Source organism: Neltuma alba, unplaced genomic scaffold (genome assembly GCF_004799145.2).
Source record: "Neltuma alba isolate B1F8T4 unplaced genomic scaffold, ASM479914v2 tig00003194_pilon, whole genome shotgun sequence".
NCBI lineage: Eukaryota > Viridiplantae > Streptophyta > Magnoliopsida > Fabales > Fabaceae > Neltuma > Neltuma alba.
Window position 1 is genome coordinate 31,130 of NW_021633182.1, and position 15,303 is coordinate 46,432.

At 36.7% G+C, this 15,303-nt stretch overlaps 1 protein-coding gene and 1 pseudogene across 1 annotated transcript; both read left to right on the forward strand.

Annotated features, from left to right (window-relative positions):
• The first annotated feature begins 7,295 nt into the window (after positions 1-7,295).
• On the forward strand, positions 7,296-8,102 carry LOC114740902 (dehydration-responsive element-binding protein 2C-like). Its single transcript, XM_028929154.1, has one exon. It carries the CDS (start codon positions 7,296-7,298, stop codon positions 8,100-8,102), a length of 807 nt encoding a protein of 268 aa, XP_028784987.1.
• Positions 8,103-10,413: 2,311 nt separating this feature from the next.
• LOC114740897 (serine/arginine-rich splicing factor RS41-like) lies at positions 10,414-14,543 on the forward strand (annotated as a pseudogene).
• Positions 14,544-15,303: the final 760 nt, after the last annotated feature.

The window sequence follows — 15,303 nt, forward strand, 5'->3', positions numbered from 1 at the left end:
GATCGGAGTCGCGGGACCCAATGCCCAATTCCCCTATCAAGGTGGGTGGGCCCACCATATCGACGGTTGAGGGAGGCTGTGGATTTTTGGCGGCAAAATATGTCAACAATAAAAGAGAAAAAAATTAAAAATATAGGTACGGGGCCGGGATGGGACGGGGAGATTCCTTTCTGTGCAATTTTAAGGTACAGAATCTAGCAAGTGTCAAATGTCAACCCCGTCCTCACTCCTCGCGCCTTGCCTCCTCTTTTTTTTTTTTTTTTTTTAGTAACAAAGGCAAGCTACAGCTTGAAGAAGATAAAGCTAGGTACAAGCGGTCCTAGTTAACAGCATGCATAAAACAAAATAATCAGTAGTGTTTCTCATCCTCAGCAATTATCTGCCTGCAAAAGTGAGGGGTCGACGGTACCAGCATCGTTTGGTACGTACTCTGATGTCCCATCTTCGTGCCTCCTCCTTTTGGATAAGTAGCAGATTTGAGGTTGAAAGAATTACGAAATAAAAATATTGTTCATATTGTTAATTAAAAATAACATTGCTTTCTGATTTAAACACAGGAACTTAATAATTAATTTATAGATATTAAAAAAATTAATTAAGTTAATTATTTATATATATGTTGATTTTTCTAAAACACTTTATTTAAGCATTACCATGTTGATAAAAACTCATATTTGACATTTTATATTTAGGGAGTGTTTAGGAAACTCTAGAAGTACTTTTCCGCAAATTAAAACAAACTCATCCACATATTTACTTCGTATACCGTAAAAGCACTTCTAAAATTATAGTTTTGTTCTTATCCAAACACCCCCTTAATACAAAAACAAACCTCTTAATTAACTCTTGCTATTAGAATGGGAGGAAATAAACTTTGATTATCTAAGAATAATACTAATTACATCATATTACGTTGAATACTCAATATAAGAGTTAGATAATTGATTTTTAAAAATTTTAAAAATTATTTTATTTAATTATTTATAATAAATAGTCATTGTCTTTTCCAAAATATCCTCGTTGATTATGTTTATTATAATAAAAACCCTTTATCACGTGTAAACACTGCACTATCAAGACCACGTTAAAAAAATTATTAAATATAAGAGACAAAATATATTAGAATTTTATATTTAGAACAAAATTAAATCTATAGCTAGCTTGCATATTGAGGATGAGAGGCAGTATTAAATTTACGCGGAGTAACTTTTTATTTTTAAGAAAAAACACAATAATAATAATAATACCAAGGGGGGAATCCGTGGCGGTTAATTAGTGCCGGGGAAACTGGAAGCTGTGATAATGTACGTAGTTATTCCATTAAGAAGAATCTAGTGTGAGACTAACCACGCAACAGCTCTTTAGTGGAAATTGAAATGAATAGAATGATTTAAGAAAGGAATAGGACGCACCAAGTTGCTTTCCGTTGTTTTTGTTAATTGAAATTTGTCAGCGTGTCATCATCAATTATTTGCCGGGTAGAAACGACAAAAGAGATACAAAGTCAAAGTCAAACAACAGAGGAAACAGTTGGAAACGATTCCAAGTACGCCAGGAATTTTGTTAATCGGATGAGGAAAGAGTAACGCTGACGCTGGGTAAATAGAGCACGAGGTTGGATCAAAATATTTCTTATGTGTAACTCAAGGGATGTTTGGAAGCTTACTGAACCGCTAACAAAATATATTTTTACGTGAATTACGATAAAACTCTTCTTATGTATTTAGTTCAAAATCGAGAAAAATTATTTTTGAAAACTTACTTCAAACACCCTTTGAATCCTGATTCATCCATCAATCCTTCACGTTTTTCTCTCTTTCAAATTCCAGCAAACTTATAAGTGTGTTTGTGTGTGTCTGTGTTTAAAATAGTTGTTGGTGTTTTATGTGCGTAGAGTTTTTTCATTTGATAACTTAGGATGGCGCTTATTGTTTAATTAGATAGATGTGAGGTGGATAATCAAATGCGCATCCGATCCAATTGAATTGACAGCATATAAGGAACAATGCGAACACTGTGATTATCTCCAACCAATTGAAGCTACGTACGGTTGAGGGTACAATAATCATGTTATGAACTTGAAGCAGAAATGCCTTAGATGAATTAATTGATGGGTTGAAGTGTACTCAGCATCCCAAAATATTTTCTCAGGTGTATTCAATATTTCAAAATATTTTTTAAGTGCGTTAGCATCTTGAAGTTTTATTGTGTGCCTCCTGCACCAAAAAATATTTCTAGGTGTTGGACACACATAAAAAACTGTTTTGAAGCACTGGATCTGCAAAAAAAAATTTTATGGTACTTGACACATCTAGAAAATACTTTAGAATGATAGATGTATCACAAAATATTTTAGGATATTGGATGCACTCAAAAAAATATTTTGGAGTGCTGGATGCAGCTTAACCCTTAACTAATTACTTGTTGAATGACATAATTCAAGCTGCAGCCAACTATTGGGTTAATATCACGTAGTACTACCTCTGGTTCCTAATATAAGAGTTAGTTTAACTATCAATTTGAATTTAAATATAAGATCCCAATTCACTTTGTCTTTCATATTTATTCATTTTTCCTTGTGGTAGTTCTTGTTGTAGTTACATATATTAAAGCTAATACACTTGATTAGCAAGGGTATTTTAGAAAAAATGACACATATTTATTATAAATAACTAACTTAACAAATTTTCTTAATCTACTCAAATCAGTCAACCAGCTCTTATATTAAAGACTGGAAGTAGTAATTATTATGAGAGGTATCAAATAAATGAAGTGTATGTAAGCAGGCACAACACACAACAACGTAGCTTTTGTCTAGCTGCTCCCCTCTGGGAGTGGGAGAAGTTACTATGTATGTACAGTCAACAAAATAAGTTCGCCGTCTTGATTTTTAAATTTAAAAAGTAGAAGGGGAAAAGATAATTTCGAACGGGTGAAAAAGAAGAGAATTGACCGATTTTTATAGGATGATTAATTCATTTCCTCTTCTGTTTTAATTTCAGAAGCGCGAATAATAAAACATGGTATGTACATTTATTTATTTTGATTCTTCAAGGTTTGAAATTTGGGGCGGGGGAGGATGGGTGGGGTCAGCAAATCAAGACAATAAGATTTACACCTGCCCCACAAAATTCAATCCAAATAAACAAAAAAAGAAGTTGAAAATTACTAAATCCCAAATCAGATTTGGTAATAATACTTCATTTAGTCTTGACAACACTAAATTTTTATTGATATTCCTGATTTAGTATTTTATTAATTTTCAGCTTCCTTTTTTATTATTTTCCAATAAAAAATGACTCACCTGGCTCCCAACTCTCATAATCCAGATTTCGAAGGATTATTGTTTTCATTTTTAATCTCGATGCCATGAAGTAATAATACTGGAGTTGAACTAGGCAATGATAATTGTTGGAGTATATTATAAGGGCAAAAACAAGCTAGGTCTGTTTTGTAGCAAATTGGTATGAACTTAACCTATGACTTGTTACAAACTTATATATCTTTTAGTTTAAACTTGATCTGTATAAAAGCTTGACATAACCTAAAACATGTTAAAAAGTTTATACTTTTAAAAATTTTAAATTACATAGTAAACATACACATACTGATAAGAAAGCAAAACATACATATGACCTAATAATTATTTTTTAGTCTTGTCTTTTACTCCTCCGGTCTTTATTATAAGACCCAATTTGACTTTTTATTTGGTCCTAATTATAAGACTCAATCCATTTTGTCTCTTATATTTATGCATTTTTTTCCAAGATAATCCTTCTAATAATGATAGTTTTAGCCAATATACTTAATTAGCAAGGATATTTTAGGAATGCCAACACTTATTTATTATAAATAACCAACTTAACTTACTTCCTTAATCTCCTCAAATAAGTCAATTGGGTCTTATAATTAGGACCGGAGGAGTATTTAGATTTTAATGTCATAAGAAATATTTTAAATCTTAAAATAATTAATAAGCATATTATTGAAAACTAGTTATAATTATATGATTAAAATTTAGAATAAGACTATGTCTAAGGAAAATTATATAAGACCAATAAATAGGGAGAAAATTATAAGTCTACAATAAATATAGGGGGTATCATAATTCATAACACATAAGTTAATTAATTTATCACTTATTCCCCTTCATTTTAACGATCTTTTTAGAACAAAAATTTTGTTGCCATTTTATCTATATTTTAAAATTTTAAATATCACATTATTTATTGAAATTATTATGTTAAATTATATTTTTATCTCATTTGTTATCCGTATTTCAAAATTCAAGAAAGCATTTAACTATGTATAAAAAGAAAAATCAAAAGAGCACATTAAGAAATAATAACATTAAATAATTTTTTCATAATATTACAATTTTGAATTTATAACAAGCCCAATTTGGCTTGATAGGCTTATTAAAAAACTTAGACCTAACATGTTAAGCTAAACAAGCTTTTAAACACACTTGAGCCTATTCTTTTTTCTTTCTTTTTTTTTTTAAAAAAGGCCAGGCCATCGGCCACTTGGCCTGTTTTCACCTCTACGTAAAAATATCGATTCATAACATGTATTAATTATTTATTGATCATTATGTGATTATAATTATAAAACGTTCATAAATATATTTTATCAAACATTTATTCCTGTAACTCATTAAAAACCAACTTGAATAAGACAACAATAGAATTGTTCATGCATAATTATTTCCCTTCCTGTTGAAGTAAACAAGACAACATCAAAATTATTTGCCCCGCCAATCAATATACATTAAAATACGTTTTATGCAGCTAGTTTCTTCGTGTACGCTGAGCCAAATAGACCCTTGTAAAAAAGACGAGGGGAACTGAACTACCAGTCTTGCGACGGAACACTGAAGAACGGACAAGCTTAGCCTTTAGGGGAACACAAAATAAAAAACCAAACTTTTTGAAACTCATCAAGGTAGCACCGGATCCCCTTCACGAGGAGCCCTTTCACCGATTCATGAGCATATAAAGAGTCTCTCCTCCTAGCCCAGTCTGAGTCGTAATCGGTTATTACATTATCAACACATCCACCCAGGCCACCGGACAAATCAAACCCCGATCCCCCTCCTTCTTGAAAAGCGACAAAAGATCGAAAAGAGGGAAAGAAAGAAACTCGGGAGCATCTGGTGAAAATGAAGGGATTGGTCATGGTCATGGGAGGGATGCGTCGTTTGTGGACGTTGAGGACAAAATTAAATAACCATCCTGGCTCATTTAATTAATCATACTAAATTAGGAAATAATGGTCCATGCTCAATGATGAGGGGGATGGGAACAGAGGAAAGGACAAGGTAGGAATCATCTTGCCAGCAAACGGCAATGCTGCAAGACGACACGATGGACGTCGCTCATTCAATATCAATCAGTAAATTACTGAGGAACGTAGGGAGCCCGGTCTTGATCTGCAAGCCGACAACCTCGATCGCCAAGGCCCTTCTTCTGTCGGCTTCTTTCTGACATCTATTCTTATTACTAGTAAGGCCAAGTAAGTAGTACTGGTATGAATGTGCACATACGCATGTAATTGCATGCATGAATTTTAACTGACACCAAAATTAAATTAAATCCATGTCAATATCCACGATAATTCAATCACAAATAAACTACAAAACTGAGGCTGCCATGCATGATTTAAGTTAGAGACGAGAAACTTCATGCTCACTGTTGTTAAGAGTCTGTCACTCAAATAAACTGTCGCCACTGGAGAATCAAGCACTATATATATTGTTGATGCGAGTGGTAGTTAACCAATCATGACTGAGTGTTTTACTTGCACAATAAAAACAGCAGACTTCTTATCTGCAGGCGTTATAGATATAATCCATTTCAATTAATTAATTCCCTGGTTTTGGATCATATCATGCCAATTTATCATAAACCGGGTTCACTTTGGATTCTAGCGTGTGTGTGTATATAAATATATATCATCGTATTACTTTTTATATTGTTATGATGATATGCACCGTACGCCGGTTTCATAAATATCTAATCTAACCCTCCGCATACACACAAATACGGACCAGTGTTAGTACTAATCACTTTGATGAGCGCCGTAAGCTCATCAAATCTCATTTGAATAGTTTAGATTTAATTTTTATTTATTTATTTAAATAATTATTTTAGTATGTATAGAATTATTTTTTTTGAAAAAATAGTTTTTTCTATTTAAAAATGATTAATTAAAGATTTTAAATCTGGACCATTCACATTAGATATAAATGATCCAGATCTGATGAGTTTAGAGTGCTCATCAAAATGATGAGCATTGAAACTGGTTCCACAAACACACAGACACTTAACAACTCCAAGTATGGGTTATTATACTATAGTTAATACGTATACGCAACATCATAGCTACTTACTTTTATACAGTATGTATAACCATTTTTTTAACCAGCTTGTTATGCGGCATAACTATACTAGCCGCACGCATCACACGGTAACCGCCAACCTTTTACATGTCAGTCCGGACCAGATTTTAATTTTGAAGAATCCTGAGCCGTCGGTTTGGATCGCTTATTTAAGTATGAAAAATCCCCGAGTTTATAAGACCAAGTTGTGCCAAGTCTATATGTCGCCCATGGCCAACCAACTATATATACACACACATGTCGCCTCTAATTCTAAATACAGAGTTAATTTTTAGTGTAAATTATACTATAAACTAACTCTTATATTTAGAACCAGTATTAAATAATATGGAGCTATCTCATGAAACGTACAAACTGATAATATATGTGCTCACTTCATCATAACCAAAATATATATATATATATCTATCGTATCAATTTGAGGTCTGCTTCTCATCCCGAAAGCATTTCTTTGAAATGATTATACACCGTAGAGTTGTAACACTAAAATATGTGAGAAAAAGACTAATATGTTAGGCGGAATGTAATTTAAGATAACTGTGAAAATATTAATACTAGAATAATATGAAGACGGGCACCGCGTACGAACCTCCCTGCAACCCCGTTACACCATTACTTGTATATATATAGCTGACACAAGAACAATATCTGTATCACTCGAGATATTCGTAAGCAAACACGCAAATTCTCTCTCTCTCTCCCCCTCACACACACACACACACAAGGCAAACAGAAACAGCACTGTCCTGAAATAAACCCACACCTAAAGCCTTATTTTGAATATAACCTCTCTAATCATGGCAGGAGCTGGAACTAAGAAATCTGCTTGTGCGACTACGTCGCCTTCATCATCAAATAACAACCGCATCCAGCACAATCCAACGACAAGGCCACGATGACGAAACGGTTCATAGGGGTCCGTCAGAGGCCGTCCGGACGATGGGTCGCCGAGATCAAGGACTCTGCTCAGCACGTCCGGCTTTGGCTCGGAACCTACGACACCCCAGAGGAGGCCGCCCAAGCCTACGACGAGGCAGCCCGGGCCCTCCGCGGAGACAACGCCCGAACCAACTTCGTGTCCGCCGCCGCCGCCGCCACTAGCGAGGGCCTATCGAAGCAAAGTGGACTGAGTTTTGCTTCTCTGAAAGCCAGGTTGAGCAAGAATCTTCAGGGCATAATGGCTAGGTCAAGCGATGGTAGTAGCAGTAATAAACCATCCAAGAGCAGGGTAACTGACCATTTTACCCTCGCTAGCATATTCCACAGAAGGGCTAGTTCTGACTACGGAAACTACGAGTTCAACCAAATCCCTAATGATATGGTGGAGAAAGTGGTGCAGCCCAGCATAATAGTGCCGCCTGTAGGAGATCAACCGGGTGCGGTTACTTCCTGGGAGAGCTCAAGCAGCTCCGAGTGGTTCGGGTTCCGGCAGCCTGGTTTGGACTCTGACGGTTCAGATGCCGGCGGGGAGCAGTTAGGGCTTAGTTTGGAGCAGCTGTTGGGGTGGGTGGATAGTCCGGATCATGGTAATAATAACGTGTATGGAAGCGATGAACAAGATGAGGGATCAAGGAGCAAGAGGTTTAAGGTTTCTTCTTCAGTTCTTGTGCCTCCAACTTTCAGTGAGTCCCCAAATAACAGTGATTTTGGGTCGCCTTACAGTGCTTATGAATCTCCATATAATGGTATTGGCGGCAACTGATCAGAAAATCGAGAGCGCCGCGCTAATTCGGATGCCCTCTAACCAAGCAGTTCATGTAACTAGAAAGAGATAGACACGGTGGTCATTTTCTTTAATGAATTAATGAAACCCACCTCTGTGTCCATCTCTCTCCGGCTAGCGCATTCCATGGCTAGAGAGCATCTTAGTTAACGAAGAATATGGGTGGAGACCAAATAAGCATGCATGTGAATATAGCATCAGAAGAAGAGAGGAAAAGAAGAGTGCTTCTCTCATGTATTGAACTTCAGAAGAGATAGTTGTGTAAAGACATGGCATCTGGTCAAGTGGATTTTTATATACTATATTTTCTTAAGCAAAGTTTAATTAGTTCATTGTTACGTCGTATCTTTGTTTGTAATGGGCCGGGATGATGAATATATTATCCGTGAACACACAAAATTAAAGCTCCGATTAAGAGAGTGTTTGGATAGTATGAGAAGTACTTTTGAAAAGCACTTTTCCGCAAATCGAGATCAACTTATCTACATATTTATTTCGTAAACCATAAAATTACTTCTAAAACCATTGTTTGGTTTCCATCTAAATACCCTTTAAGACAAAGAGCGTTTTTAACAAGCTTTTAACAATATGCATGTGGCGATCTATAGTCTAAAGTTTGGAAGCTTAATACCTTCCCCCCTCTGTACGATGCTTGTATGTATTAGATCAGATGTGAAATCGGTGAGGGTCGAAATTGTGTTCGTGTGTTATTGTTATGTGATTTGATAGTGCAAATTATATTAAGAAAAAGGGGAAAATGACAAATTAATTAAGGAACTTGTTTGAAACATAATGCCACTTTTTATTATTAGGGACTAAAGATTTGTTGTTGAGATTTTTAATTTTTGCATCCCAAACTGAAGTTATAAATTGATTATTGATTTTAAATTAAAATATCATATTCCATTATAAAAGCTAGTGAGCATATACCTTGTTCTCTAAGATATTCTTATTAATTATACTTAATTATCAAAGGATTTATATGATAAAGTAGTTTTCAATACAGATAATTAAAATGTATTTTAAAAATCAACACTATTTTTAATTAATAAATAATTCAACTATTTTTTTAATTTCTTTAAATTATTTATTTACTTTCTACTCATTGTACAATGCAGAGTGATCCCAACAAGAAATTCTTTGGTACTCCTAAAGTAACACCTCACATGTATCCTGTCCAGTAAGAATTCTCCACCTCAAATAATTTTAATCCACATGTCATCCTACTCATGTCCTTTAATTTGTTGTTTTACTAAAACTGTGTTTTCCTCTGCTGTCCCATTTCTCTCTTTCTCACACCATTACGGCAGGCGCTGGATCTACGGCAGGCGCATCTCGGCAGCCTGCAAGCCTCTAGGAGTCAGCTAGAACACTTCACGTAGAAAGATCAAGTCGATTAATCTGGATGGGATCTGCCATTGTGATTTGGGAATAATTGCACTCTACAAAATGCATCATTTCAATAGTGCTTTGCAGACTTGAAGAACCTTGTAGAGGATCTTGCGCAGACACAACGGCCATCCATTCAGGCAAATCAGAAAAAAGATTCCAATAGTTTATTATTATATTCTTCCCAATTTAATCCGCATACTATTCATTAATTCCTTTTGGATGCAAATAAAAGCCATATTTTCAATAACCTGGGTTTTAACTTGGAATCATGGGTACGCAAGACAAAGTTAGAGTGTTAGCGAACTGCATCCTTCGCTTCTTCCCCTAGCATGGGGATATTAACATCACAATTGTTGCTGTCAAAATGATCTCCTTCATCTCCATCTTTAAACTCCCCGAGCCCCCTTTCATCCTCTTCAGAGTCGCCACTACTACTGGCTGAGAAAATCAATGGCACAACACGGCGACGTGGAGGAGCCAGACTCGAAGCACTTTCTATAAGCTCGTCGGCCGTCGAGATGCACCTGCGGCAATTCAGTGTCGGAGCCAAAGAAAAAAAAGGAGAAGACGACGGCCTGAGACTGATGAAGAGAGAGGGGAGAGGGATGTGAGAAAGAAAAGAGGGGGCGGTCAGGGCGAAAACAATTTTTCATCTCTTAAAACAACAAATTACAGAATACCAGTAAGATGACACGTGGATTAAAATTATTTGAGGTGGGGCATTCCTATTGGATAGAGGATATATATGAGGTGGTACTCGGATCCCAACAGATATTTGCCCCGATATCCCTGCAAGCCTTTTGTTTTGTTTTGCGTTTTTGGTCCTCAGAGGCTTTTTGCCTTACCAAGGGGCCCCCGTGGCCACGTGCTTACTGTGTGAGCCAATACACTCGATAATGCTTTCATTTCCCAAGTCACGACTCGTTGGGTTTCGTCCGTGTTCTCATTTTGCAAGTTCGCGTCTCGCGCCTAGGGTTTCATTCTTCAAGGCTTCAAAGAGGTATGGATCCTTCACTCTTTCTTCCATGAAGCGCAGATCTACATTGGCTCCTTCTTTTAACTTCAATGACCCGTCGAATTTCGCCTTGGCTATTGTTTAATTTTCAAACCGATATTGCATTTTTGGTTGTGGAAGGATTTTCTGAGCTTTCAAATTGCCGCTGGAGATGAGGCCCGTCTTTTGTGGAAACCTGGATTTCGATGCGCGCCAGTCTGATGTTGAGAGACTCTTCAGAAGATATGGGAAAGTTGACAGAGTGGACTTGAAGTCTGGTATGCTATTCTTCATCTTGGTTGTATTGGTATTCATTTTTCTTTTCACCTAATGTCTTTTAAGATTCAGCTCCGGTCCGGGGCTTAAAGCTCTGCCTTATTGCTAGTTAGCAGCTGGGCAATTGCTTCTCTTACCAATTATTTTGCACTGTGGCATTCGGATTATAATGAAAAAATTCACCTTGGATGGTCAGCATTCAAAGAACTGGACTTTCTTAACGCTGGCTTCCTGTAATCATTTAGTTGATAGATAATCTTGCTGTGATATTGTAATCATCTTCTTTCAAGTGATGATTGTAAGCTTGCTTAGTTTTACTTAATTTTATGAACTGTCTGTTTTGTTTCATGTACCACTGTAGTGATTAGACTACACATTGTTTAATTCCGAGATAAATCCTAGGCAGATATACAGATTGATGACTGGGATCATGACTGAAGGTGTTTCTGTGGCCTTATTTTGATCATGAAACCCATGAAGTGTTCGATTGTGCTGAGACACAGTGGGGTATTAATGTTGTCTGGGAAAAACAGTAGGATATGTGTACAACCATTGAAGGCAATTGTCCTACAAAGGATGCTTCGACCCTTTCAGATATTAGTCCGGAAACATGTTGAAAAAGAACTAAAAAAAAAAAAATCCTACATGATTATGAAACTGCTAAACACTGATTAGTTACTTTTCAGTTGTGAGTTTTATGGTATAAGTTGCAGGGTATATGTGGTGGAAAGGTAGTATGCCTTGCGTTAGAAACTTCACGTTCTCCTATCAATGACGTTCCAGAATCTTCCATCCAAGAACTCTTAAAAGACGACTTGAGTCCTCAGAGGATACTTGAAAGGGTCGAGACATTCTTTGACTGATTACTTTTTAATGGATGTACGATATGTTTCCCTTTAAAGAAGCAAGATTTCATGAAAATATAAACCCCCTATACTCAACAATTTCTTTGACGCAGGATTACTTGGAATGTCCATGCTCTTCTTGGATGGATGTGCTTCTCTGCATTTCTTTTCTAGCATGTGCCCAAGCTTCCTTTGTATTTTCCCAGAAGAAATAAACTGATCCGCCCTAGCCCTGCCACTCTGCATTCCCTCAGCATTCATTGCTTTTTCATTCCTCATGACTTTTGCTCAATGTTCAATTTCCGACATGTTTCAACATAGAAACTTGATGGTTTCACCACAGTGGCAGGTGTTGTGGTACTTCCTGACAGTTTTCGTTTCGGTTTTAAGTTGCTTTATGTCTCAAATTAGATCAGTTGATGCTACCTGCCTCTCCTAAACGTCTTGGCTCTTATAATGTTTCAACTGAACTGAAATGTTCTGCACTGTTTTCTTTTAACATTCTTGTTTTGTAGGGTTTGCTTTTGTTTACATGGAAGATGAACGTGATGCTGAGTATGCAATTAGAAGACTTGATAGAACAGAGTTTGGTAGAAAGGGGCGCCGAATACGTGTCGAGTGGACTAAGGTACATATTTTGCATCATAGCTGCTCAAACATGGATATGATTATAATTAGATATCATGGTGTGCATAATCAAGTTCATGTGCGATGATGTTGAATCTTGTACTGGCGATCAAAGGCTGACGTGAAAGTCCTGTGACATGTCACTTTGGGAACGCACATGTAATTAAGTTTCATAATTACCGGTGATGGGGACCATGGTCCAATGCCAGACCAGTTGTGCAATGCCAGAGTTTTGGCAGTGCAAATTTGTCTGTTACAGGCATGGCTCAACCAACTGCACCATGGGCAATGGTTGCATGTTTGCGTTCACTCCCTTGTGAGGAATTTGAAGGCCCTATCTTAGAGAGGTGCCTTCATATTTGAGGGTTGTTATCACTCCATTCTCAATGGACCCCTTCAACACAGCCCCTCAAAGAAACCACTCCTGCTCTCACGTGTCAATGTCTCCTTATTTATGTCTATGCTTTATTCCTCTCTCTGTTGCAGGGCTATGGCAGATCAGGTAAGTCCTTTATCCCATTTCCTCTTCGGTTCTCTTTTGTACTTCTCCGTCACCCTTTTCCTTCTCTTCTTTCTCTGTATCTTTTCTGTTCTATCTCTTTTTCCCTGATACCCTCTCTGTTCTAGATCTCTTAGCTTCGCATCCTTTCTTTCCCCATTTAAAAATTTTTAGCTGGTAGTGGATTAAATCCAAAAGTTCGTACTTCCATCTTTCATTACCATTTTGTGGAGAAGCCCCAAACTAGCAGCAACTTGGAGCTTTTCGTGCGAGCATGTGTTATTTGACCTGTCCTTTTATGTTCACTTTGAATTATTTTAATTTATTTTAACTACTATAATTTAATTTATTTGCTTCAGAGTTCAATGTTGCCACTTGCCAATGCCTCATGGCTCCAGGAGCTCATATTGCCACAGCACACCTGATTCTATAAAGAACTGCAAATTTTTTTATCTTGATGATGGTGCATGCATTGCAATGAGTTTTGCTTTTCATTTTATATCATTGATCTTTTTACCGGAAAAAAAAAAAGAGAATGTTTTTGCTTTTTTGGGTGCTTATGCCCTTGTTTACTGATGCTTTCATGTGCCTTGAAAGGAGTTGTGCATGTAATTCCTGTATATCTCCATCACTTTAACCAGCCGGGGTATTTTATATAAACATGGGATGCAAGAAACTTTATGTGTAATGTTCTCATTTAAACATTAATGCTGTCACTATATAATGAGCTGCAGCAAGAACGTGATAGCAGAAGGGTCAGGTGATTCAAGAAGATCTTCAACTAATATGAGACCATCGAAGACATTGTTTGTCATTAATTTTGATCCTGTTCACACGAGGGACAAGGGATCTAGAGAGGCACTTTGATGCATATGGGAAATATTGAATATAAGGATAAGAAGGAATTTTGCTTTTGTTCAGTATGAATCCCTGGAGGATGCCACTAGAGCATTGGAGGCAACTAACATGAGGTTGTAATTTTCTTCCATTAGTTGCTATGTTTATTTATTTTTCTTGATGTTTTCCCCCCTTTAAGGTGGAGAGGTAATGATGGGGTGATGAACATGCTAATGGCCCTGTATTGCTTTAAATCTCGTAATGTTGTGTCCGTATTTTATTTTCAGCAAGTTGTTGGATCGGGTTATTACAGTGGAGTATGCAATTAGAGATGATGATGATGATAGAAGAAATGGATACAGTCCTGATAGGAGAGGCCGAGACATATCCCCTGATGGGAGGTATGGTCGTGGTAGATCACTTAGCCCTTATCGCAGAGGTAGGGGTAGCCCAGACTATGGCCATGGATCAAATCCGACTTCCAGAGCAGAACCAAGAGGAAGCCCCAAGTATGAACGGAATGAGAGCCCATTAAATGGAAGATATGACAGGTTTGTTTTGCTAAGCTGGCGCTTGTTGACCACAATATAGCCCTTTTGATTTTTTGTCTTCTTATATTCATTTCACTTTACTTTGTCTTCGTTATTATCTATGCAGCCGATCACCACCACCCCGCCGTGAGTCCCGTTCCCCAGGAGAGGTTGAATAGAAATGTCCTAGAATATGTTAGACCTATTTTCAGTTTGGTTGTAGACTTCCCCCCCTCATCGTTTGGCAACAGAAAACTTGGCTTGTTTGTTGATTGCATGTATTCCTCTGAAATCTATCCAGTTAAAACCCTAAATGTGAAAAGGTTTATCATATGCTGTCTTTCTCTTCATTTTTTGTGGGGATTTTTGTATTGAGTTATTTACTCCTAGCCTGGGCAAAGTTGTCATCTCCATTGCTAATGGTTACGACTTAAGAGTGTTGAGAATAGATGGTATTTAGACATTATGAAGTACTTCATGAGGAGAGGTTGGGAATGGTGGATCATCTTATGGGTCTCGACATTTGATCCTTCGATTAAATACAAGTGAAGCATGCGCATTGGGTCTGCTACTCATGGAGCCCTTGTTGGCCACTCGAGCTTCGTGACGGATCAAAATTTTAATGAAAACAATTATATATCATTTAAGTACAATTTGAAGGGTTTAGATTTTTCAATTGAAGGGTAGAGCAAGATGGTTAATTGAGGCGGCTTGATGCAGTAGCATGATTTAGGCTGATATTTATTCAGTGAGTTGTAAATCTTTAAAATTATATTGAAAGGAGAAAAACTGATTTTTGGCTTAATTAGATTTTCTTATTAAAAATCCAGATTTGTCAGCATTATCTATGTACGTTTCTTTGTCAGCCCCCCAAGGGCATGGGATCCAAGTCAATTTGTGGCTCATAAATCTGTGCAGTGTTAAAAGATTTTGCAAGTAAACTATGTTTTCATATCCATGCAAGACAAATTTAATCAACATGTTGGAGGTCAAACATTTAAACTGGGATGGTTTGTTGTTGTTGTTGTTTTTTTTTTTTTTTTTTTGTGTCAGCGGTAAACAATATAGTATCGCTGTAAGAGCAAGTAATTTTTTCTTTTAATTAACATGATTTTTAAGGGCTTTGTAGTTTAAACGATGTGCTGTTTCAAAGCCTTGGTGGTTTAATAATTATCAAATA

Bases quoted from the DNA above. Each gene is read 5' to 3' on its own strand.
- LOC114740902 (XM_028929154.1), top strand. From the start codon at position 7,296: ATGACGAAACGGTTCATAGGGGTCCGTCAGAGGCCGTCCGGACGATGG.